Source organism: Cynoglossus semilaevis, chromosome 13 (assembly GCF_000523025.1).
Source record: "Cynoglossus semilaevis isolate Cse_v1.0 chromosome 13, Cse_v1.0, whole genome shotgun sequence".
Classification (NCBI taxonomy): Eukaryota; Metazoa; Chordata; class Actinopteri; order Pleuronectiformes; family Cynoglossidae; genus Cynoglossus; species Cynoglossus semilaevis.
Window position 1 is genome coordinate 15,565,396 of NC_024319.1, and position 23,305 is coordinate 15,588,700.

Genomic DNA, 23,305 nt, shown 5'->3' on the forward strand with positions numbered 1-23,305 from the left:
CTGACTCATCACCATTTGTTTGACAGTGAGTTGTGCAAAAACAGTGATGATCGACACTTTGTTTAGTTCACTGTGCAAAGAAGGAAACATTTCAGTGGCAGTTCACACTAGTTTAAAGAATCTGAAAATGTCCCATTTGGCTTAATTAATCTGTAGAAACTGTGTCACCTCTCTGTTGAGAAAAAAGTGTTTCTGATTGAAGATCATTTTTACTTCATCCATGTCCACTGAAAGTGTTTTGGCACCTTTTGTTGTGGTCTCTGGTTCCTCCTCTCAGTCTTCATCTTGCTGACTCCTACTTTTTCAGGTTGTCATTTTGACTTCTCTGCTGACTCCTACTTTTTCAGGTTGTCAGAGGTTGTCTCCCTCCAGTGGCCGTTTGAAGGTGCACCATAGCTTTGACGATTCTTGGTCAGTGAGCTTTCCACAGAGGTTTATGGTACACCCAGCCTTCACCCTGTACAGTTACACACAGAGAGACACATTTTAGCATAAAAAATGTCAATGTGCTTGACAAGCAATTAAGATGACCGGTAATGTTTAAAATCCATCAACTCATCAATGCAATTTTTTGAGTTTTACTTTTATTTTGCCATATTTCCATATTATTGATTCCATCACTTGGGTTAGTCACAAAAAAACATAGCTGTGTTTCACGTATACAAAAATTAAAACATAAAAAAATAAATAAAATCAAACAACAAACACTTATTCACAGATTAGTGCACAATTATAGCCGTTACATCCAACCAGAGACTTCTGCTCCTAACCTCTTTAAGAAAATACTTGGGTTTCCAAGGTGTTTTGGTGGAAGCTCTTTGTTTGCCTTCACTGCGTTGCCTCTCCTCCAGCCAGTGTTTGTGTTCCGTGGCAGAGTCCATATTTCCTGCCTTCAGTGATGCGGTCACATGCTGCCAAAGATTCCTACGCAAAGTGAAAACAACGCAATAACTGTTCTAGCCAGGAAATTAAAATTAGGTGAACGACAAAATCTGTGAACCATGTGTGTCATGGGTTGAGTTTCACGTGAACCCTTGTCTTTATAATCTCTGCTGATAAAGTTAACCTATCCCAGAGATAATGAGTTGTTTTTGTCAATTCTTCTGTCTGTTTGTAACTGTGGATATTAAAACTGATGATAATATCTGTAAATATAAGTCCTGACCTGAACAGAAATGATTATATATCAGTGTGATTTTGTTGCCTGCACGCTGATCTTGAGTTTCATAAGCTTGTGTTGCTCCATATTTAAAATTTGCCTTGAACGTACTCACTGTGACTCATACTGGCCCTGTTTCTGCAGAGGTCGGATCTTCTTCTTGATGACTGGCAGCTTTGAAGTGTCAATCACCTTGCTTTCTCCGTTGCTGTAAGTAAACTCCAAAACCCCATTCCACTCCCCCTGGGCTTTACACACAATGTTTCCGGTCACATTGTTCTTCACCTCTGCTGTTACTCTGGGAAAACAAGGGTTTTTTTTTGCAATAATCAGAATATATAAATGAATACAACAGAAACCAGAGCTGTGGGACCCTGTCTACCTGTGTACTTTTCCTCCATAGAAGGGTTTAGTGTGGAAAGTAACGGTGGCAGAGTAGCCACTCTTGGCACAGTTGATGGTGACCTTTCCCCCAAGTTCCACCCATGGCACAGTGAGGATGGAGCGGGCATAAGCACATGGTAACGTGAACACATACTCTTCATCGTGCTCCAACAAGTGCAATACACCTGAGCGAGACAAACAGGGTTAATGGAAAGACATCAAAAGACCCATCAACAACATTAAAGATGACATCATATAGATTAGATCACATATGATGGATGTAGACTGGAGCAATCAATTATAGAAATCTGGTAGACTTGGTCAAACGCTTGACCACAAGAAAAAAAAATTATCATGATTAGGTCACTGCTAAATGTAACAAATGCCCGAACATTTTGTTTTGAGAGTCACTTAGCTAATGGTACTAACTTGTACAGCCTTTTTCTTTGGACTTTACCAACAGAGTGGAATCTTTTGAGTTGCAGCACTGCCACCTACTGTGTCTATTTTACGCAAGTAAATATTTCCTATAAAGAATGTCACACAGTTTAGTAACACAAAGGAAAAAAACTAGAAAGATGGTAGAAACCTTGCTGATGTTCATAGGCAAATGTAGCTCCAAGTTCAAGCCTAAAGTTGAGGCCTAAAGAACTGAAGGTTTAATGAACACAACTAAAACAGTGAAGCCAAGCTGTCTTTTACCTTCTCCAACCATCGAGACTCCAACAGACATGCCCATGAACTTGCTCTTAGTCCAGATATGAGTGTTGACACACATCTTCTTCTCTTTGCACTCGCAGTAGAAGCCAGACACAGGTGGATGATGGGATACCTGCTCAGCCACAAAGCGAACGCAGTAAGAGTCTGAAGGTGTTCTGCTTCCATCTTTACCCTTGTGGGAGGATCTGAGGACGTTGGAGGTGCCCGTAGGTGCTGAGTTAGGACCGGGTCCGTTGGTGGTCCTAAGAGATCGAACACGGTCCCGTGGAACATGCCAAGAACAGTGGAAGATCTCACCCAGGATGGGGTTATAGGGCTTTTTAGCTACAGCACCCTTTCGACCTTCGTGGAAGGCAGTCAGGTAGTACTCCACAAAATGAAGGAAACGCTCCTCAGGCGTGGAGCCAGATGTGATGGAAAGGAACATGTCAGGGTGAGCCATAAAGTTAGCATACATCTCAAGTAAGGAGCGTTTCTCCAGAATGAAGGTAGGGAGCACCACCTAATAGAAGAATAGGTCATCAATACAGTCATACAGTAGAGATAAGATAAGATTCCGAGGATTATTATTAAGCTGAGGTGATAAAGTCAGGAGCAGAATACCTGTGTCAGATCCATACCGAGCTTCAGCTGGGACAGTAAGTGTATGATGATGCTACGCTGATCGTCCAGAACTCCCAAGTCCTCCTCCTCATTGTCCTCTGTGTCTGTGGTCTCATCATTAGGATCTGGGAAGTCTGAACTGCTGGTCTGGTCATACTGCTGCCCCTGCTGGTGGAAACAGCAAACAGAAAAAGATCAAATATCTTCAGGAAAGGTGAAAGTCATAATTTTCTGCCCACTCTTTTTCATTTACTCTTACAAGATATCTGTGATGTCTAGTCATTTATCACTGCAGTCATTCATGCATGTCATTTTGAACAATATAAATTTGTTTGTTTGTATTGGAATTTCCTACTGGGTCTTCTACCGCCTCCTATGTAAATGTAGACATATACAGTATAACACAACAGTTATAGTGGTTGTATTCTCCCTCTGACCAGACTTGGTGACCAGAAACAACAGCACCACATGCTGCACACTGATGGAATTCTTTTTAAAGAAAGATAGTGAGCAGAATAAAATTAGCCTCTGTGCTAACCCTAACCCTAAACAACGCTTTTTTTCACCATCTTTTACCAACTATCTGAAATACATTTGGACATGTGAAGCCTTGCTTTTATTTCCACAAAACTTCCAAATATCATCATAATATTCTTCGTAGCCCGGGTGAACCAGCAGCAATACACTCACGATGTCTGACTTGTTCGGAATCCAGCTGGATTTGGTGTCCACCATCATTCAAGAGGACAGAAAGCATTGAGCAGAGAGACTCCCCACAGATGTCCCAGCACCAGTTTTATCACAGCAAGTAACAAATTAAGAGCTAAAGTGATGGCGAGGAGGCAGATGAGGAGAGAAATCAGCGAGGAGGAAAGAAAGAAAAATAGGCAGTAGATGGAAGTGGAACTCTGCCTGGTGTACTTATGTAGACAGATAAGAAGTGATGCCAACAATCCTCTTTACCCAAACAGCCTCCTTCTGAACATAAGCCCTGACCAAACACTGAACATCAGAACTCCTCCTACGACTGCTACTTATGTGTCTCCTCCTCATCTTCCTCCTCACTTTTCAGTCTCACTTTCATTTCACTCCATCTTATTGCCTTAGATTTGAATATTTAATGTGAAACGGATACCGACAACATTGTTGTAGTGTTGTTTTTATTCAGCCTGTTTACCTGTTTTTGTATTTTCTTATTTGTTAGATGTAGCATAATAAATAGATATATGACATCACAGTCACTGGTAACACTTGAGTAACAACAGCTGTGTGTTTAGATTTGATCTAAGCTTCTGTGAAAGTTTCTCAATCTTTAGATTCTTTCCATTCCTAGTTCCAGCAGCAGCAGGACTTCAGTTCTGTCTCCTCACAGGCATCACTTACAAAAATTAACTGTGTGATGCATGACAGGACCTTTATTTTATCTTATTCTTAATTTGATTGATTTTGCCTCCTCCACTGTTATACCAGCTATCTCACTACAATATGAACCTTCTCTGCTGTGTTTTTTAAGCACATGTTCAAATCTTGGCAGAAAAAAAGGGCTGTTGTAACAATATGTGAACATCAACACCCCAGCCCCCACCCAATCCATTCTTGTATCCCATGACTAGTCTTTATTCTAGAGAAGGTCCAGTAGCTTAAGACCAAACCCATGACTAGACTTAGGAACAGGGCTTGTACTCCTACCACACAATGAAAAGCAAAGACCGACAAATAAAATCAGATTTGACAGAAGATGACATTAACCATACATCTGAAGGTGTCTCAGGAATAAACAATGCAGAGATCTGAAGCAGTGAGTGGGACGGAGTCAAGACCAAAGACAGAGACTTTTCTCAGATGTTTTTTTTTTTAATCTGGTGATAATCCTTTCCTTCCATCTGATGGATTCAGGTTAAAGTATTAATTTTCTGCTCACTGTCATGGCAACCCAGGAGATTATTGGACAAACAGACTTTTTTCTGCAGATCATCACCTTAACTTTGTGATGCATTTATGTTAAATGTATAAAAAGTTAAAAAGCAAATTAAAAATTAAGAGAGTTTTGATAATACAAAAAACCCTGAGTACAAACTTTCGTGTTTCTTAAACCTTTATCTCCACAGACTAATATAAAAAGGAATATAATTACTCTTCTGCAATTATGAGTAATTCGAATCCCAGTAAATATAAACCTTATCTCAAAAACTATGGGTAGAAGCCATTTCACTAAGAAATTGAAAACATTTGGAAATAATCTCCTTTACCTAAAATGTGAAAATACAATTTGACAAATCAGCTATAAAACAAGCTTGAGCTAGTTGTGTGAAGCCCCCTGGGGTTGAAAAACAAACACCACAGCAATATTTTGGATCTGTATCCTTAACTAGATAGAACTGTATTTATCCCTCGGGAGCCCCCTTCTGGAATTTAAGGAATAGAATGTAGAGTGATACGCTCCTGATCACATGTCAGGAAACGTTTCTTTTGCATAAATCACCTGTGTAAGGAGTTCTGGATCCCTGTTTATCTGTGTTGAAGATGGCCGAGAAAAGAGAAGTGTCTGTGGTCCATTTCTCACCAGCCACTCAGATGGAGATCTGGAGCGTCCAGGGGAACTGTCTGATGGAGGATCAACAGAAGCACCGTTACCATTGACACCGTTCTCAACTTTGCAAACACAGCAACACATGTACCTTTGAATGTTTTTCTCTAAATGTACTGTCCTGATATTTTTTGTGATTGATGTTCTGAAGGAAAATGTATAGCAGTCATTTTTTTCTGATTCAACAACAGGATGTGAGATGGGGATATGAACCAATGTTGAAGTACCTGATGGAGTTAGACGTAATTGAGAGATCAGTGTATGTATACAGGTGAGCTTTCCCCCGCCATGGTCAGTGATGTTTTGATACAAGTTGATATTTAACTGTCTTGCATTAGTACTAATTTAATTTTAGTTTCTCCATCTGAATCTGTCCTGGATCCACACTTCCTTGCAAGTAGAGGTCAATCCTGTTCTGCTGATCCATGAAAGTAGGATTACAGGGAGTATAAATCACACAGCTGTCTATTCTGCTTGTATTTAGATGTTGAAATATTTCCCTTTATACTGCCATAAAACTCTGGCACCAACTTAAAAAATATTGTGGATGAAGTTATTCTTTGAGTGTTGTTTTATGGGATATTCTGAAAAATATATTTGAATCTTTATCTGATTAAGAACGTTTGCACTTTTATGCCAAACTAATGCCACACAAATGTTTTATCCTTGGCCCCGTCATTAGTGCTGTGAAATATTCATCAACAAAAATTTCATTTTTTCTTATCAGGAGTCAGTGTGTATTGTAAAATACAAATTGTTGCAAACAAAGTGAAATCAAGCAAACAGAGCGTTGACTTCATGGGCAGATGGAGAAGCTCAAGTGAAGCCATGTGATGTGCGAATCTCCTGAGGTACCGTGAAGATGTGTGAGGTAAGAGTCATGTGACAGATGGAGGGAGCCAAAGGCATCTACGTTAGGTTTTAGCTGTGCTGCTTAGCAGCAGGATGGTGTAAAATGAAAATAGGAGCAGATGAAAACTGTGTGTACTAATTTCTTAAAAATTTAAGATTCAATCAGTGGGAAGGTATTTTATTAAATGCAAAATAGTCATTTAAAAATGAGTTACACTACACTAAGATAAGGTACACTACTCATGTGTAAAATGTAAAATTTTGAAATATTTCCTCTTGGATGGATTGCCTCTGACAACTCACCTGAAGGTGTAAGGCTTTGTCTTCCAGAGCTGTTGCTGTGAACAGGCGTTCGTCCCCCACTAAGGCTGTGAGTTGGGCTCCGACTTCTGGAATCAAGACCTCCGGCCCCCAGCTGGTTTACATTTACTCTTTCTGTAGATGACTTGAATCCACCAGGTGAGCTGTGGCTAAAACTGGGAAGAGGGATGTGGTTCTGGTTCTGGTTTTGGTTCTGGTTGTGATTGAGGGCCTGGACAACATTGTGCTGCAGCAGACTGAGGCACTCCCCCAAGCAGCTCAGAGTGGCAGCAGATGTGGCCTTTAAGAGGAGAAGGTCCTTTAACAAATGGAAGAAAAAAAAAGTCAGTAGAACCTTGAAATCAGACGAGAGAAGAGAGCCATATCTGAGTAGACAGTTTTACTCCATCTACAGTACTTGTTGTGTAGTATTGTAGGAGTCAATCAAACCCTTGTTAAGCCAGTATAAAACCTCCACAACTCAATCAATGCAAATAAAAATGCTCTTATATTTCACTTCATCTCAATGTCCAATGATAATGGACACAATTAATACCTCCTTTTTCATTTACAAGTGCTACACAGACAAATGTATGGAAGATAAACAGTACCTTATGAGTTACATCATCCAGAGCGGAGAGGGTTCCACCTCGGGGCGGCAGTGACTCAACAGTGTTTGCTACGTTCTTCTGCGGCCCACCATCTTGAATTGTCACCTACACACAGGTATAATAAAAACTGTTTTCAAATAAGGAAATCATTCGTGCAGGACCTGCATTTATCCTCCATCTTTTCAGGCCAAAGTACATAGAGTAAAATAAGTGACTTGTTTGTATGTGAGGGTGCACCTTCAGAGTGTACTATGGTGGTTATGTCCCATAACTCGACATGTTTACCAAATAGTACCACTGATTTATCCATCACCTTTTTTGGATAAAAGCAAACCTCAGAAGTTATCAGGTGAAGGTGGGGACAATGTGGACAGGTCAACAGTCCCATCACAGGACCACATATAGGGACAAACAACCATTCGCACACATACACGTACTTCTCTCCGGATAATCAAAGTACAGATCAATAGGGTCACAATTTTGAAACATAATGAAATAATAATAAAAAGTTTTAGACACAGGTATTCGTGTTGATTCGTCTTTGTCTTGTCTCCCCTGTTGTGTAGTGCACATCGGCTGTGAACGTGCGTCACATTTGACGTCAAGCAGACGAATCAGAGAAAAACAAAGCTGCAAAAATAACTTTGTCTGGTAAGTGAGTTCTCTCAGGCTTAAAACCTGAGAACATTTGATATTTTTGGTGCGAAAGAGGTGTAAAAGAAAGACAATGAAAATAAGGACAGATCGTGCAATTGTTTGACTTCTGGATGTGGGAATAAAATAGAAGAAGAAACAAAGAGGAAATAGAGATGATGAGATTCTCTCTCTGACCACAGGAGGTAATTAACAGTGACACAGTTACTGCAGAGCAAAAGCCACTGGGATGTCTCAGATTATTTAATGAGTGTGTGTGTACGTGCGTGCGTGATGAATGTCTGTCACACTTGCACTTCCAGCAGTGATAATAACTCTGACAACATTTTCACTGAATCTGTTTATGACACTTACAGATGTCATTTCTTTATATAAATGGTATCACTTCAACTATTGCTGTGAAACCAAGACGTCTTTTATAGATCAGAAGTTCCTATTAAACTGTCATGCATGTGCTTTCCTTTCATTTTGCTTGCTGTTGTCATGGTCCACTTGAAACCACATCACAATCTAGATCAGTGCTTTTCAACCTTGGAGTCATCTGGAATTCTAATGGGGTTGCCAGCAATGTCTAGTAATTGACAAAATAAAAAAAAGACTTAATATCGTAAAGACAAGCTCACCTAACTGGATATGTGTTTGAAAAGGGAGGGCGGGGGGGTCACATTGTGCACTCATCTGACTACTCTGTATTTGCAACACAGTATGACAAACATGATCAAAATTATATATGTGATGTCAAAATGTGGTTACAAATTAAAAATTTGTCCTAAATGCTAGTTCCGGAAGAAATCAAACTTTCGATCAAGTTAATAGATTATGTAAAGACATTTCCTCGCAATCAGCATCAATGAGTGCATCTAGTAAATAGTTCATTATTTAAATACATTTACAAACTACCGCAATAAAAGAAAAACTTGGACAGGAGCAGCAATGGACACAAAGTGGACTGGTGTAGTGCCTGGCTCCATGAGTCATCCGGACCAGCCTGTCTGGACCAGCACTTCCCAGTACATTTAGAGAGGATGTAACTCAATTAAAGGCAAGAGAGGAGGAGTCATAACGAGAATTCCAAATCTCATGATCGATATCAAATTTAAACAGTCATAGGTCTTTGTCTTTAAGATGCTTTAGCAAGTCTGTGTGTGTGTCTTTGCATCTGTGTGTGTGTGTGCGTGTGTGTGTACTTTGATGCTTGGTGCATACCTTGGTGCTGCTGTCTGAGTGGCGTCTGGAACAAAGCTGAAGGTGAGTCATCCATAGCTCCTGCTCCTGGGCATCCAATGCTGACAGGAAGACGAAAACACATTTTTAATATAAAGACACTAACCACGATTCAAAAACAGTCAAGGAAGTAATTAAAGAACTAAAGCTAGGTAACTTTCAAACCCTTATAGGCTCGGCAAAACACTACAACTAAGAATTATACCAAGTAGCTGAATTCAACTCAAAAAATCGAATGGGTAGCTAACAGACAATACGAGTAATACAAGTCCAAAAAGCACAAATATATTAAGCTAAAGACACGACAGCTTAAGTTAGCTTTGAAAATTCTAAGTAGAATGAAAAAAACAATTAACCAAACAACCATAGAATTGACTACTGCATGGTTGTGACATTTGATAAAGTGCACAGAATATGAACCAAACATCTCCTGAAACATGGAGGTAAAATGCAGCCTTTATAGAAAAGGATACGTATTAGTGAGACCAAGAATGTGTGTGTAGCAATGCACAACACATTTCCTTACCTCTAAGTTTGTAGAAATCCCCAGTAGAGGACTGTATAGTAAACATGTTTGCGAGAGACGACCTTTGCTCCAAGGAGAGGCAGAGACCCTCGGGGAGGCCGCTGGCTTCTACTAAGTTCATTAAGATAATACTGGAGCTGACCGACCTCTGGGTCCAGAACAAAATATCTACAGAAAGACGGACAGGAAAAAGAAAAAACCTTGTTAGCTTCTTTTACAACTTGTCCTGTGTCTTAAATTCAGCACCTTGGAATCTTCACTTCACCGTTCAGTTTTAAACACAGACACAGAAAAGATGCAAAGCAGTTTCCATTGAGGCATTTTCCTTGCTCTTACTGTTTTCTTCTGCCTTCACCTAGGATGACAGGATGCTGTGAAAACACCACTGAGAAGAGCTAACACTAGCAGGAGGAACATTCTTAATTGCTGTTTTCTAGCACTTTCACTAAGGTCAACAACTAGTGGGTTCCATGCTAATGTCATTGTTATACGATTATAATTAGGCAAAAGGGCTTCAGAGCCAGCCCCTGCTTGCCAGTAACGGTACTGCAGCCAGAGCTGTAGATGAGGGTGATATTAAAACATAAGGGAGACATATTTTTTGTAGCCAGTCAAAGTGTTTCTCATAGAATGGAGTCCAATAGCATCATCATTATGTGAACTTTTTTACATCATCTTGAATGCGTGTGCCTTCTGGGCCTTCAAATCCAAATGCAACTCTTTAGTGCAGCAGGGTATTGATTGAGAGTGATTATTGAAGTACATCTCTCTTACACACATAAACAACCAGCGTTAGCATCGTACTGTGCAGTCAGCACTCCTCTGTCGTGGTTAGAGAAGGGACAAATATTATTCCATTTCACACTGAAGCTCATCTGTGAGCTACTGAGGCTTGAGTGATTTCCCCCCGGAGAGTCTCATATGGGAGCAGTGTGTCTAAGCACAGATGAGAACCGCTGATGGAGGGAAGGGCAGAAAAACAGAGGAGGAGAGAGGGAGAGTGGGAAAGGAGGAGTGGGGGGAAGAGGGAGAGAGAGTGGTCGAGATGGAGAAGAAAGGACAGAGGGTTAATAGAAGACAAGGCAAAGCAGCAACGAGATGAAAGAAATCGCTATGAATAATTTAACTGTGTTTTCACACAGCAAGCTGTTTCATCTCCTCCACCATGTCATGTGTCATGTGGCTGTGTGGTTTTCAGAGGAAACATCAAGTGAATTCAACTCACTTTTTCTGTCTTCTTTGCTTTAAACAACTTGTCTTCAGCAGCATGGAACATGGCAGTGGATAGTGAGTCAGCAAACCACTGTATAACAATGCTGACACAAGCGCAGGAAGTGTCACTCTCAAAGTCCTACAGGTACTGCTAAAAATCACTGCTCTGGGCAGGGATCTGTCTGACCGTCTTAGGGGTGACATCGTTTGTGTGTGCCTTACAAAGCAGTTACAACTATTCATCATAGAAATTTAAGTGCAACAAATATAGCTTACACATAACCTCTCTGACACCTAAATTGTCTTCATCGTTTCTAAAAAAAAAATACCACAGGTGTCATCAACTCAGCAGGCTTGCTGGAGTGCTATAATTCCTTTCAAATCAGAAGGGATTTAAATCAAGTGTTCTATGATTTATGATATTTTGGTCACGGTATAAAACTGTGCCTTTGGTTTTGATTTGTTAACTCAGGTTGTTATTGTAAATGACGATGTCAAGTAGAACCAATCTGTCTAAGTCGGACAGAGAGTTGTTTTCACTGACACTAACCCCCCACAACTGCACTCTTGTTGAAAACTGATCGTTTTCTCCCTCGCTGAATAAATCACAGTTTTACTACATGTACCGACAACTATAAGTCTGTATTTCCTCTGTCAATCTTCTGCTTAAAACAAACAAACAAACAGCCCCTGAATCCCTTCTGACAGATTGAGAAGAACAATAAAGCAACATCCATGACACTGTTGCTTTAGTGCATCATCCGTCTCCAGCTCACTCTGGCAGGACGTGCAATGAAAGCAGACAGCAGAGTTCTGTGTGGAGTCGAGCTATTCATATCATATTACACCTAAACACACAGGGCCTGCCGGTTTGAAGACAGAAGGAAGGTGAGGAGGAGGAAAGTGTACCACACACTGTCAAAAGTGTGATCATGGAGCTCATTACACGATTGGATGCCTCTCCTATCGATTCACTGGATCAGTGAGAGCAGTTGAGTGGGTCAGTGGAGGAGAACAAGAAAGGAGGAATGAAGGGAGGAAGGGGGGTGTGCAGGACGGAGGTGCAGGGCTTTCCTGGGCCGCGATGGATGACTCATTCAGTGTTTCTCGGTCTCCCGCCCCCACATCGTCTCTCCTCTCACTGTGACGTCAGCACAGGTTAGAGCTGAATGAAGAGGGGGGATGCACACACAGACAAACAAGAGGGGGAGAGCTGCATCACACATTAAGGAGGGATGGTGAAAGTTGGCCTGACACAATCTCTGCACTGGAATCTTTTGTATTATTATGTATGCAACCAACAGTGTCCACAGAGAGACTGGTGTGATATAAAAGGCTTTAATGCCTCAGCCAAGCAACAAAAAGTGGTGCAGTTTTAGACCATCATATAAAATGTACATGCGTTGTTCCTATAAGGTATTATGTATTCATACTTTGTGAGAAACACACCTGAGTGTGCACTGCAAAATAAGTCTCATCAGACAGCTGTACGGCAGAAGGAGCATGTAAACATCGTCTACACACCATGTTGTGAAGAAATGATGGTATTTTTCCCTTTACAGCAAGACTCAGCAGGTTTGAAATAATAACAGTCGACTCCTTGTTTCCAGGTCTGTGCCAAAGGCTGACCATAGAGTTTCAATCTCAGCAAAAATATCCAGAAGAACTGATGCTAACCACAGGCCATTTTAAGTGAAATCATATTAGACATTCCTGAAAGCATTTCAACACCATACCCAGATCAGGGTAAAATCTGCAGCCTCTCTGGTAGTAGGTCAGCACTGGTTCACAGCTACTACTCTTCTGAGTTGCTTTAAATTCTTCTAAAGACAGTCCAAAGACAACATTTTGATTATGAGAGACTCAGAGGCAATGATAGGAGCATTGGTGTGAATGTGAGTGTAAATGGTTGATTGTTGGTCTGTTGTGTGCTGGCCCTGTGACAGACCAACAACCTCACCAGATTGTGTTTTCTTTCACCTGGTGTCAGCTGGGACTGGCTCCAACATGTGAACTCAGAAGAGCAGTAGAAGATGAAAGGAAGAATGGACATGGCCAAGACAGACTTCTAGAGTTGGAATTCGGGTATTAAACAAACTGTTGACCTACAAGTCTTACCAATCAGGGTTTAAAGAGAATTTACTGCACAAAAATGCATTGTTGACCTTTGAAAAGCACTCAAATATGTAATCCTTAAGACAAGTAGGTGATGATTCTTTTGTTGGTGGAAACCCATCCTTGGCATCTACAGATGCTTTGACAAGATTACAACTTGTATTCTAGTTTATTCTTAAAACTTATTTAAGTTTTCAAAATATCTGTACTTCATTGTCTTCTGTCGGAGCCCCATGTCACCCACCTGCTCTGCCAGCCGTGCAGCAGGTTGGTGTATTTCTTCAGGACCCCCTCCAGGTGCCGCCTGCTGCGGGCTGCTCTGTGGAGCGGGGAGCCTGCGACGCTGTCGCCGCTCCTGGAGCCCGCACCGTGCTGAGCAGCATCCGTGCTGTGCGACTGCTCCTGCCTTCTACAGGGACTCCAGGAGGAGCGGTTCATGTTGCTGATGCTGCTGCTGTACCACTGCTCTGAAGAAGTGAGGATGAGGAGACTCTGCACACAGGCGCAAAGACTGACCGCAGGTTTTGACAAAGTGATGCAGGGAGCTCGCTTTACTCCAGCCTCCTCCTGCTCCCACACTGTTGACACGCAAGAGGGATCTTCCAGCCAATCCACTGCGGTGCTCTGTCTCCTCTCTCCTTTCTCTCACTCTCCATCCCTCTCTTCCTCTGTGACGTTACTGCGTTTTTTATTTTGGAAATCCCGGGTTGGTCACTCCCCCACGGCAGGGATACTCCCCCGTAGACTACAGGGAATCGATAATGCAGTATTACCCCACAATAGAGAACACATCAGATATCATATAAAAAACATTATATAATGATGTAGCCAATTTTGGGAAGGGTGGTTACAATTTCTTAAAAACAAATTAAAAATAAAAACATTTTAATATGGGAATGATTATTCCAACTTATTAAACAAGGTGTAGCTGTTAGTTTAAAACAATGTAATTATAATACCTGCCACAATTATGGGTTGAATGATTTAACCCATAATTGTGGCAGGTATTCTAAATACATTGTTTTACATTACATTACAGTATCCTGATGTAGTCCGGACGTTATCACACGATGAGAATTAAAAGACAAGGAAAGCAGTAATGACACAGCCAGTCTTTTCGTTTGTACCGCTCCATTTAAAAAGAACGACTCTTCTGTCCCGTAGTTTGAAGCTAACCTTTTAGCTCCAGCGTTGGTCTTCCATTACTTATCATCTACTGTCTGGACCAAAAGTCCAGTTTTGAGAAACATTTCCGCCTTGAAATACAATCCATAGTGAGTCGGATCAGGAAGAGCACAGAAAACGCTGTTCTTCTCCTACTCGCACCTAATTCGTCAACGGACAATGGCAGTTCACGTGCGACCCCTTGAGGTGAAGCAGAGGAATATTTGCCTCCCCGCTGGCTTTTCTCTGCACTTTATTGGCTGGAGCAGAAACGGGCCCGCGTCATGTGACCCAGTTTGATTGGATAGAGCAGTCAGAAGAGAAGCACAGCTCGTCGGTGCCTCACCCGGGGGTTCTGCTCTGTATTTGAATGCGAAACACTCGAATTCGATTTTTACTTTAATAAATAATTAAATATCAAAAATGTGTAGAGTCATACTGAAAATGCATCTTTAACACAGATTAGTGGAAAATATTAATATTTATTTTATGTACTTTTTTCTCCTTTTTTATCGTGATGGCAGGTGAGGCACTGCCTCCCCTGACCGCACGTCACTGGATCTAAACTGTGCCAACTACATGGCACCACCTACAGGTATAAGAGAGGAGCAACATGTTTTAATATCACATTAAATTCTAATCTAGCTACGTTTTAGCTCGACTCTCCTGTGTATGCTGTGTTGCGCCATCGTGGAGTCTGTCAGGGAATGTTTTCAGGTAGGTCTCTCAACGAATTTTTGTACTACAGTTAAAACACTTACATTGTTTTAAAAACAGCAACAATTTTAAACTACCCTTCAAAAATGTGTTTTACTACTGTAACTGGAATTAGCAAACGCTTCGCAGTCTTAAAATTATTATTGTTTTACTTCAAGGGTGGTCTTTACCATCATACTCTTTTCATTTTGAAACGTAAACTAATACAACGGAATACGTGACACTTGAATAGTTCAAAACAGGAATTAGACAGAAATCAACCGGATCATCACACTGTAATTACATAAAAGAACAAACTGAAACCAAAAATGCTTGATAATATGTATTGCTTTACTTATTAGTAGAAGTAGAAAAGCTAGATCCTTTGAGTACTGTACGTGGTCTTTGCCTTGATTATAGCACCGAATTATTGTTTTACTTCAAGCGTGGTCTTTGCCTTGATTATAGCACCGCATGGAAGGAACGGGAAATTCTCTTTCCAGAGTATCAAAATCAGCATTAAGCAAAAAACTTGCAAAAAATGGAGCGGTTCTAGTTGGTATGAGAGTTTCTCGATTATGTTGTATTAAGTAATTTGTTACTGTCATTTGTAGCAGTTCGGTACGTAGACGTCATGTTGATCGTCACCACTCCCCATGAATGGCGCACGCGATTTAAACCCCCATCTCCCCCCATAATGTTTGAGCGTATAAGGACAAGGATGTTCTGCTTATCTGAAAGTTATTTTAAAAGCAAACCATGGTAAGTCAAGGTTCGAAATGCTACCATTCTACGGAAAAGACGACACATATCTGCACTGTACATTCGAAGAACATATTTTGAGTAGAAAGGCTTTAAAATGTTAGTTTTATTTCACAAAACTCACAATGTTTTATGTTTGTCATGCTATTCTTCCGTGACATGAATCTAAACAAGCATTGCATAAATTGCGGATAAATCAAATGATACAATGCAATTCTTTTTTTACATTAAGAACGTATAAGTCCAAAAACGTCATGTGTTATGTAATGTTCAGGGGGTGCTAATGCTGTAAGCAAACCGTTTGCATTCTTTTTGTCTACATAGAGTTGCCGTACCGAGGGGTACGTAGATGGCGACTACAACTGCGCATGCGTGGTTCCGATTCACGCCAAGCAGGAACTCCGTTTCAGTGTACTCTGCATTCTTCTCTGAGCAGAGGGGTTTCTGAAGAAGAAAAAAAGCCCGAGGCGAAGCATCGTAAATGGCGTCTCCTCTAAAAGTTTGCATTGTTGGCTCTGGGAACTGGTAAGACATCAAGTTACTAGCAGACTTGGGCTACGTTGTCGATATCAACAGGATCCCTGTTTTCCCCTTGTTTTCTGTCTCTTTTTCCGGTTCTGTTTTTATCAGTTAATCAGATCCATATGTAAATGGCAGTGTACACATAAGACAATCACATATGAAACTACTGGGGCAATGTTTAGAAATATTGCATGCACGTATTATTTTAATTTAGACAAAGATTAAAACAACACGTTCTGAAATAACGAGTAAAAAAACTAATCAAATACTAGTCCATTATTTATCATCTGTTTACCACAAAGTAGGATAACTAATCATCTGTTTACCACAAAGTAGGATAATGGGTCTAAAACTGACACATTCATCATTAAAAGCTGACATTGAATGAAGTTATAAATCTCTGACATGTAACTTGACTAAAGCTGGACGGTCGTCTGTTCTAATCACAGGGGCTCAGCCATTGCCAGAATCATCGGAAATAATGTCAAGTCTATCCAGCGGTTTGCCACTACAGTGAACATGTGGGTGTACGAAGAAAACATTGATGGCAGAAATCTCACTGACATTATCAACACTGAACACGAAAACGTCAAGTACCTGCCTGGATATAAACTGCCAGAGAATGTGGTAAGAGAGAGGAGTTCGGTCTACAGGGTTTTGAAGCGGAAGACTTTTTAAATGAGGTACAAATGATTGTTCTATCGATGTGTTTTGTACAGGTGGCCATTCCAAAGCTGCGTGATGCTGCAGAGGGAGCAGACCTGCTGGTGTTCGTGGTCCCTCACCAGTTCATCAGAAAACTCTGTGATGAGATGGTGGGCTGTGTCTCGAACAAAGCTAGAGGAATCTCACTCATCAAGGTAATAATTCGCTACCACACTCATTTTACTGACCAGTGTGAACCCCCAGACTGACTGTCCATTTAATATATACAACTGTTCTTCTTCACACTCTGGAATGCTGCCCTAAGGTCTTTATTTGTACAAATGTCTATTTTTAGTGTTATTTGTCTGTGGCAAAACTTATCTTACGCAAGAAGTGCCTCCTCAGAGCCACGTTGATAGAACATCCAGGAAGTGAGTTCAGACCAGACTATTCTGGTGATTTTTACAACTTTAGTGTTATAATCACTGGGAATTGGAAAAAAAGTATCATCTTTTAACTTTATAAATACTCTTTTACATTTTTTATTTTTAGTTAATATAACTCTAGATTTATTTGTGTAAACTAGATATACGCCGATCTGTATTTTTTAGATTAAGGTGCATTATGACTTCACAGTTCTAAATGAGTTTAATGGCAGAGGCATTGTTACTGATCTATCTGTAGAGTCTCTGCCTTTCTCTTATGACAGATTTCAGGTCAGTGATTTTCCCTGGATGGTTGGAAAGAGTAATTAACAATTCACGCAGACTGTGTCTACACTGCTCTCTGCTCAGGCTTGTCCCAGAATTGTTTTCCTCTCAGTGTAACACACCCACTGAAGCTGGCCAAGGCCGAGCTCTGTTACTGCTCCTGTACATAAATGAGAATTTGTGTTGATGTGCCACACTAATTTGGTTAGGTAGAGTAGAGTTCCTGTGTGTGCCAAGTTTGATTTCCCTAATATTTGCAAATCAAAGTGCTGCAATGTTGTCATTTATGAAACAACAAAGAAGAATATCTTCATCTTGCGACCTGAATCAGGGTTTACTTCACAATGAGTAATGTGTACAAGCGACTATACAAATAGTGGTAATTTTTCTTGCTTTTTATCAAAAGCTGCTGCCATCTGCCTTTTTATGAAACATTTAAATAATCTCTGACTGCACCATGCTGGACTGTTATCAACATTTTACACTGTGGTCCAGATGATTGAGACAGAAGCCTCCGTTGGTGTGTGTGTGTGTGTGTGTGTGTGTCTGATGGGCAAAATAAATCCACAACTCTCTGCAGTTAAAAGGCTGATTAAAAATGTTCATAGTTCATTATGGGGTGAGGAAAGAATCTAAGTAATCTCAGCTCTGAGCTGCTGGACTGTGGCTGTGACTGACAGACACTCAGGCTGTGTTTCACTCAGAATAGTAAATGAGCAGCTAACTAGGCCACAGCTGTTGCATTCTGTCCAAGTACTCGGATGAAGAGAGAACTCTAGAATATGATGCTGTGGTAAAGAAAATATACAGTATTCAGTGAATAGTCAACAATTTCACACCAATGTGACCCTCAGTGGCTTTCCTCCACACCTCGCTCTGTTTTTCATCGTCACGTATCTTAATCTTTGAATCACATCTTTTCCCATATCTGTGTCATTATCAGGGTGTAGACGAGGGTCCGGAGGGTCTAAAGCTCATCTCTGACATCATTCGAGAAAGAATGGGCATTGACATGAGCGTTCTCATGGGAGCAAACATTGCCAACGAAGTGGCCGCTGAGAAGTTTTGTGAAACCACTATTGGTGAGGAGGATTTGCCTGGATATATAAGTGTGATTAACGATGCAGAGTTTTAATTCATGATAATAGTTAAGTTTAAATAATAAATTAACACCTTAATCCAATGTTTCCCAAACTTTTCTGCAAACCACAAAACATACCACCAGACCTAAATGTCACAAAATGATGAAATGTAACGATGTTCTTGTTTCAATTTACACACAATTTACTTACTCCATGTTAAACTTGGGCCTGTTTAGGTGAACACCATGCTGATAGACTCGCAGTAATTGAAGAAAGAGTTTCTATTTTTAGGTTTATACTAACTGCTGCCACCTACTAGAATTATTGTTCTGCCTGTCATTGTCGCACAGACATTTTTCGCAGTAAATAAAAAGTTTTTAGACTAATTAAGTGAAATTGGATAATTTTACACAACACACCTGATATCCTCTCATATTACACTAATGTGCCTTACCACTGTGGTCAGGAATCACTTATGCCTTAGTGAAGTGTTACCAGCTTTCCAGTAATCTTCACATTGTTTATTCTGCTTAATTTGTGCCTTTTTTGTGTCGGTTTAGGAAGTAAGATCCTGGAGAATGGCCTTCTGTTCAAGGACCTGCTCCAGACTCCTAACTTCAGGATCACAGTGGTGGATGATGCTGATACGGTGGAGCTGTGTGGAGCTCTAAAGGTACAGTGCATACACACAAACCTAGGTTTTGGTGACACTGGTGAAGTAAACCGTCCTGGCTGTGACTGAAAGCGTCTCTTCCGTTACTATAGAACATCGTCGCTGTAGGAGCTGGGTTCTGTGACGGGCTGCAGTGCGGCGACAACACCAAAGCAGCTGTGATCCGTCTGGGCTTGATGGAAATGATAGCATTTGCCAAACTCTTCTCCAAGGACAACTCTGTTCAAACTGCAACCTTCCTGGAGAGCTGTGGCTTGGCTGACCTCATCACTACCTGCTATGGAGGCCGCAATCGACGAGTGGCAGAGGCTTTTGTCAAAACAGGAAAGGTAGGTTGTTGTCGCAATAACTATTTCTAAGCTAGGAAGACATGAGGTATTTTCATCGATTTCTACAATTTTAGTTACATTTATGTAGTTATCATACTTTTCAAATGTTTTTGCTAAGCTTGGCTTCCTTCAAACAAGTTTCACCTGCTGGGTCTGTCACTCATCTGATCGTAACCAAACTGTAATCCAAGAATGTTTTGTTTATTTTATCAAGAAACATTCACAACTGTAAGTCATTACTAGATGAACGTGCCACTGAAGCATGGGCGGAGGTTTGCTTTTTGCTTTTTTCCTCAATCAAAACCATTGAGGATGACAGTGTTGTCATTGGTATGACCTGTTGTCAGAGCATCGAGGAGCTGGAGAATGAGATGCTGAATGGTCAGAAGCTCCAGGGTCCTGCCACCTCAGCTGAGGTGCATCGCATCCTCAAACAGAAGAACTTGGTGGACAAGTATGTAAACACACTGACATCTGTCTTAGTGGGACCACTAAAGTAATATACAGTCGGTTTGGAATTCTCTCTCACTCCGTACACTTTCTCTCCAGGTTCCCACTCTTCACTGCCGTCTATCAGATCTGTTTCGAGGGCAGGCCAATCAATGAGATGATCTCCTGCCTGCAGAGCCACCCGGAGCACATGTAATTACCTAGTGTATCCCACAGGGGGCAACAGAACACATGTAATGTGTTTATCCCAACGTGCAAATTTCAGGTGTCCACTTCAATTAGAAGCCAGAAACTAAAAAAACTTCCGTCTGTCTCTCACTTCCTGTCATACATGAACGACTTGTTGTTCAGGTGTGAACAGATGTTCCAAATTTGTAAAGCTTATTCTGTCCTGCTAAAACTACACATTACTGCAGGTTTACACACACATCCATCAAATCTTCCCCATAATTCTAGAATTTCAAAAATTGGAGGTTCATGTGTTGTTTCCTCAAAAGGTTGATGACAAATTGCCAGATATGTTTCAGATCAGTATAACCACGAACACTCCGGTAAATTGAACATTTCAGTTTTTGTCTTTTTTTGTGCATTACATTTTCTCCTTAAGGACTCATATTCAGTAACAACATCTGTCATTTTCACACTATTTAAATAGTAAAAATATATATCGTACAGAAGCGTGTTTTTACTTGTTATGTAATCATCTTTTTTTAACAACTGTGGCTCAAATATAATTGTTTTTAAATTTCCTATCAAGCTTTATTTGTTTTTTTTTTATTAAAGGGAATCATCTCAGGACCAGCAACAACACAGAATGTTTCTAAAGCTGCAGTGCCTAATATTTCATGTTTCTTCCACTGTTGAGTTGAATGAATCATTTTGCCTTTTTCTTTTATATCAGGCGCTCCATCAGATAAGACTGGGAGTGTGTTTAATTTTGTGCAAAATTGAAGCGCAGAAGGACTGCTAAACTTTTTTTTGTAGTTGAATCAGTTTAATTTTTGATGCCACTTTTTTCATGTTTTCAGCTATTCATTAACATTTTACAGCTGTGTAGCTTTTCAACTGCTGAGTGTCAGTTGTGCTTCCTCCCAAACTCAGTCGGCCTTTGCGTAAATAATGTACTCACTCCATGTGCACAGCTGGCGCGTATTGTTAATTTACATACTGTATCTTGTGACCCTGCTACGCAGAGAGACACGACATGTAAACTAATGTGAATTAAGTTTGGAAATACTCAGCAGTGTGGAGGTTTAACACTGCAACCTCGTCCATTTTTAAAATTTAATTTAACCAGCAGCGTTTACTGGGCACAGAAATCAAACTAATGCCACATCACTAGAGGAAAGATACTTCTTTATCTGTTTTATTTTTATTACTAATTCATGTTGATCTAATGGGGACTTTGTTCTACACCAGATGATCATGAGAGTTCCTAATACTACAGGTTTGATCGTCTACCAACTAACAGTCCAGGGTTTAAGTCTCCATCATATGGTACTCATCCCGTTTCTGTATTTGTTTTAATAGGGCACTGACACTAACGTTTCTGTGTGCACCCCCTGTTGTTCTGTCATTTGTTATCAGTTTTTGCGCAACTGGAACTGCAACGTTTACAGCCATACAACCGTCCATCGAATGTCACATGATGTGATCGTGCCACAATCTACCTACAGTAGCTGAGGACAGTGATGCACAGGCAGTAATGTTTGCTTAGTGGTGCAAATTCAAACGTCTGGATACCTTTTATAATTACATTCAAAATCTAGAAAATGTTTTGTTTAATATGTTTTTCCTTTTGTGACAGATTATGTTTATGGTGTATAGTCGTGTATTGACTTTTATACCAACAAGTCTTATGTACTGTGTAAGCTAAATAATCTTGAACTACACACACAATACTTGGGTTTCACTGGAGGAGCATGGAGGGTCCTCTATTTGCAGTTGCATTATCAGTCAACAAAACCTCTTTGCTTAGTAATCTTTTATTTTGTGTTTAATGAGAGGGCACACACTTTTGGTTGTTATGACCATTACTTTGAATTGGAGCATACATTCTGGATCTGTGACATTGTTTATTGGGAAAATGTCCATTTTAAACGCAAAGCACTCTTCTTTGAGGTCTCTGAGTCCTCACATTGGGAGACAAAAACAGAAGATTTAGTTTAACACTGATCTAGTTGCTTTCACAGTGTAATGACATTTTAGCATGTAAAAATACTCTGATCTGATCTTTGTTTTACATCAGTTGTGCTCTATTTAACCTAAAAAAATATGAAAAAAGCTTTGTGTTTAAAACAGACATTTTTGCATTTTTTCAAAAAACAACTCTTATCTCAGGCAGCATGTCACTGCCTCTACATCTTATTCGAGCACCGACTCAAGTTCAGCAGCAAAGGACAACGGACAATTTGTTGCAAATTAGGCAAAGAAAATAAGGATGTTTATTATATTTGAATATTGTGAGCACTTTGTCTTCAATTGTTTTTAGTGACACTCAGGTTAACACAGAAGTGTTTTATCAAATCAAACAGATCTGACCATTCAAATAAATAAAGTTTACAATCCCACATTAAAATATATTTGACTGTGTTTTTCTTGAGATATTGAAGTCCTACAAATTAGACAGGATTACTGCAGGTGATGTATAACTTTAGAGTAAATCAGTAATTTTGACTCCTTTTATACTTTATCTTTTTTATTTTTTTAAATGTATTATTCATATTTTTTTAGTTCAACTTGAGTATGGAACATAAATATATACCATCAAGTGTATCAAGCACTTAAAACAGCCCATTATACATCAATCAGATGTATAATGTATGTTTTGTAGTTGGGCCTCCGGTCCAACAGAGGGCGACAAGAGCAGCCATTCGGTCGGTAAAAGGTAAACATTAGGATAGAAAAGCTCTCCGAACGTGACCAGAAGCAGCTGCTGCAGTGTAATTCGGAGTCAAGGTGAACTAAAAGTTGTTATCAACGAGTAGTTTGAGTAGGTGTTTGTATGAAAAACAACAACTGTAGTTGAACAGAACATCTCCGAGGGGCGTTAGCTTCACTGTTAGACGTCATTAACTGTGATCTTGACGGCTAAATGTTATGGTGTTGTTTTGTGTCTTTAGAGATTTACAGGTCATGCACAGACTGACTGACCACTACAGGAAGGTCAGAGAGTGTTGTCATTTCGAACTTAACATTTTAGGTCCTTATTAAACGCACTAAACAATGTTTATGCCAGAAAGACAACCAACATGGCACTCACGACGTTCTTTAGGAACAATGATGTTATGTCCTGTTTTGTGTTACGTAAAGACACATACAGCAG

General features: G+C 40.2%; 2 protein-coding genes across 2 annotated transcripts; one reads left to right on the forward strand and one right to left on the reverse strand.

Moving 5' to 3' along the window:
* Positions 1-343: 343 nt before the first annotated feature.
* On the reverse strand, positions 344-14,292 carry osbpl10b (oxysterol binding protein-like 10b). Its single transcript, XM_025061901.1, is given in 13 exon segments — positions 344-457; positions 771-924; positions 1,275-1,457; positions 1,542-1,728; positions 2,246-2,765; positions 2,867-3,034; positions 5,349-5,470; positions 6,609-6,924; positions 7,217-7,321; positions 9,077-9,156; positions 9,621-9,667; positions 9,669-9,788; positions 13,192-14,292. Coding segments are annotated over 13 exon segments (2,241 nt in total). The 5' UTR covers positions 13,386-14,292; the 3' UTR covers positions 344-412.
* A 1,212-nt stretch (positions 14,293-15,504) lies between these two features.
* Positions 15,505-22,558, forward strand: gpd1l (glycerol-3-phosphate dehydrogenase 1 like). Its single transcript, XM_008323857.3, has 9 exons — positions 15,505-15,569; positions 15,894-16,094; positions 16,541-16,718; positions 16,811-16,951; positions 18,390-18,528; positions 19,089-19,201; positions 19,294-19,530; positions 19,878-19,984; positions 20,080-22,558. Exons 2-9 carry the CDS (start codon positions 16,051-16,053, stop codon positions 20,174-20,176), a joined length of 1,056 nt encoding a protein of 351 aa, XP_008322079.1. The 5' UTR covers positions 15,505-15,569; positions 15,894-16,050; the 3' UTR covers positions 20,177-22,558.
* Positions 22,559-23,305: the final 747 nt, after the last annotated feature.

Excerpts from the sequence above, each read along its gene's own strand:
- gpd1l (XM_008323857.3), top strand. The coding sequence starts at position 16,051 with ATGGCGTCTCCTCTAAAAGTTTGCATTGTTGGCTCTGGGAACTG. Across the intron at positions 16,095-16,540 it reads ATTGTTGGCTCTGGGAACTG|GGGCTCAGCCATTGCCAGAA; the intron begins GTAAGACATCAA and ends TTCTAATCACAG. Across the intron at positions 16,952-18,389 it reads GAGGAATCTCACTCATCAAG|GGTGTAGACGAGGGTCCGGA; the intron begins GTAATAATTCGC and ends TGTCATTATCAG.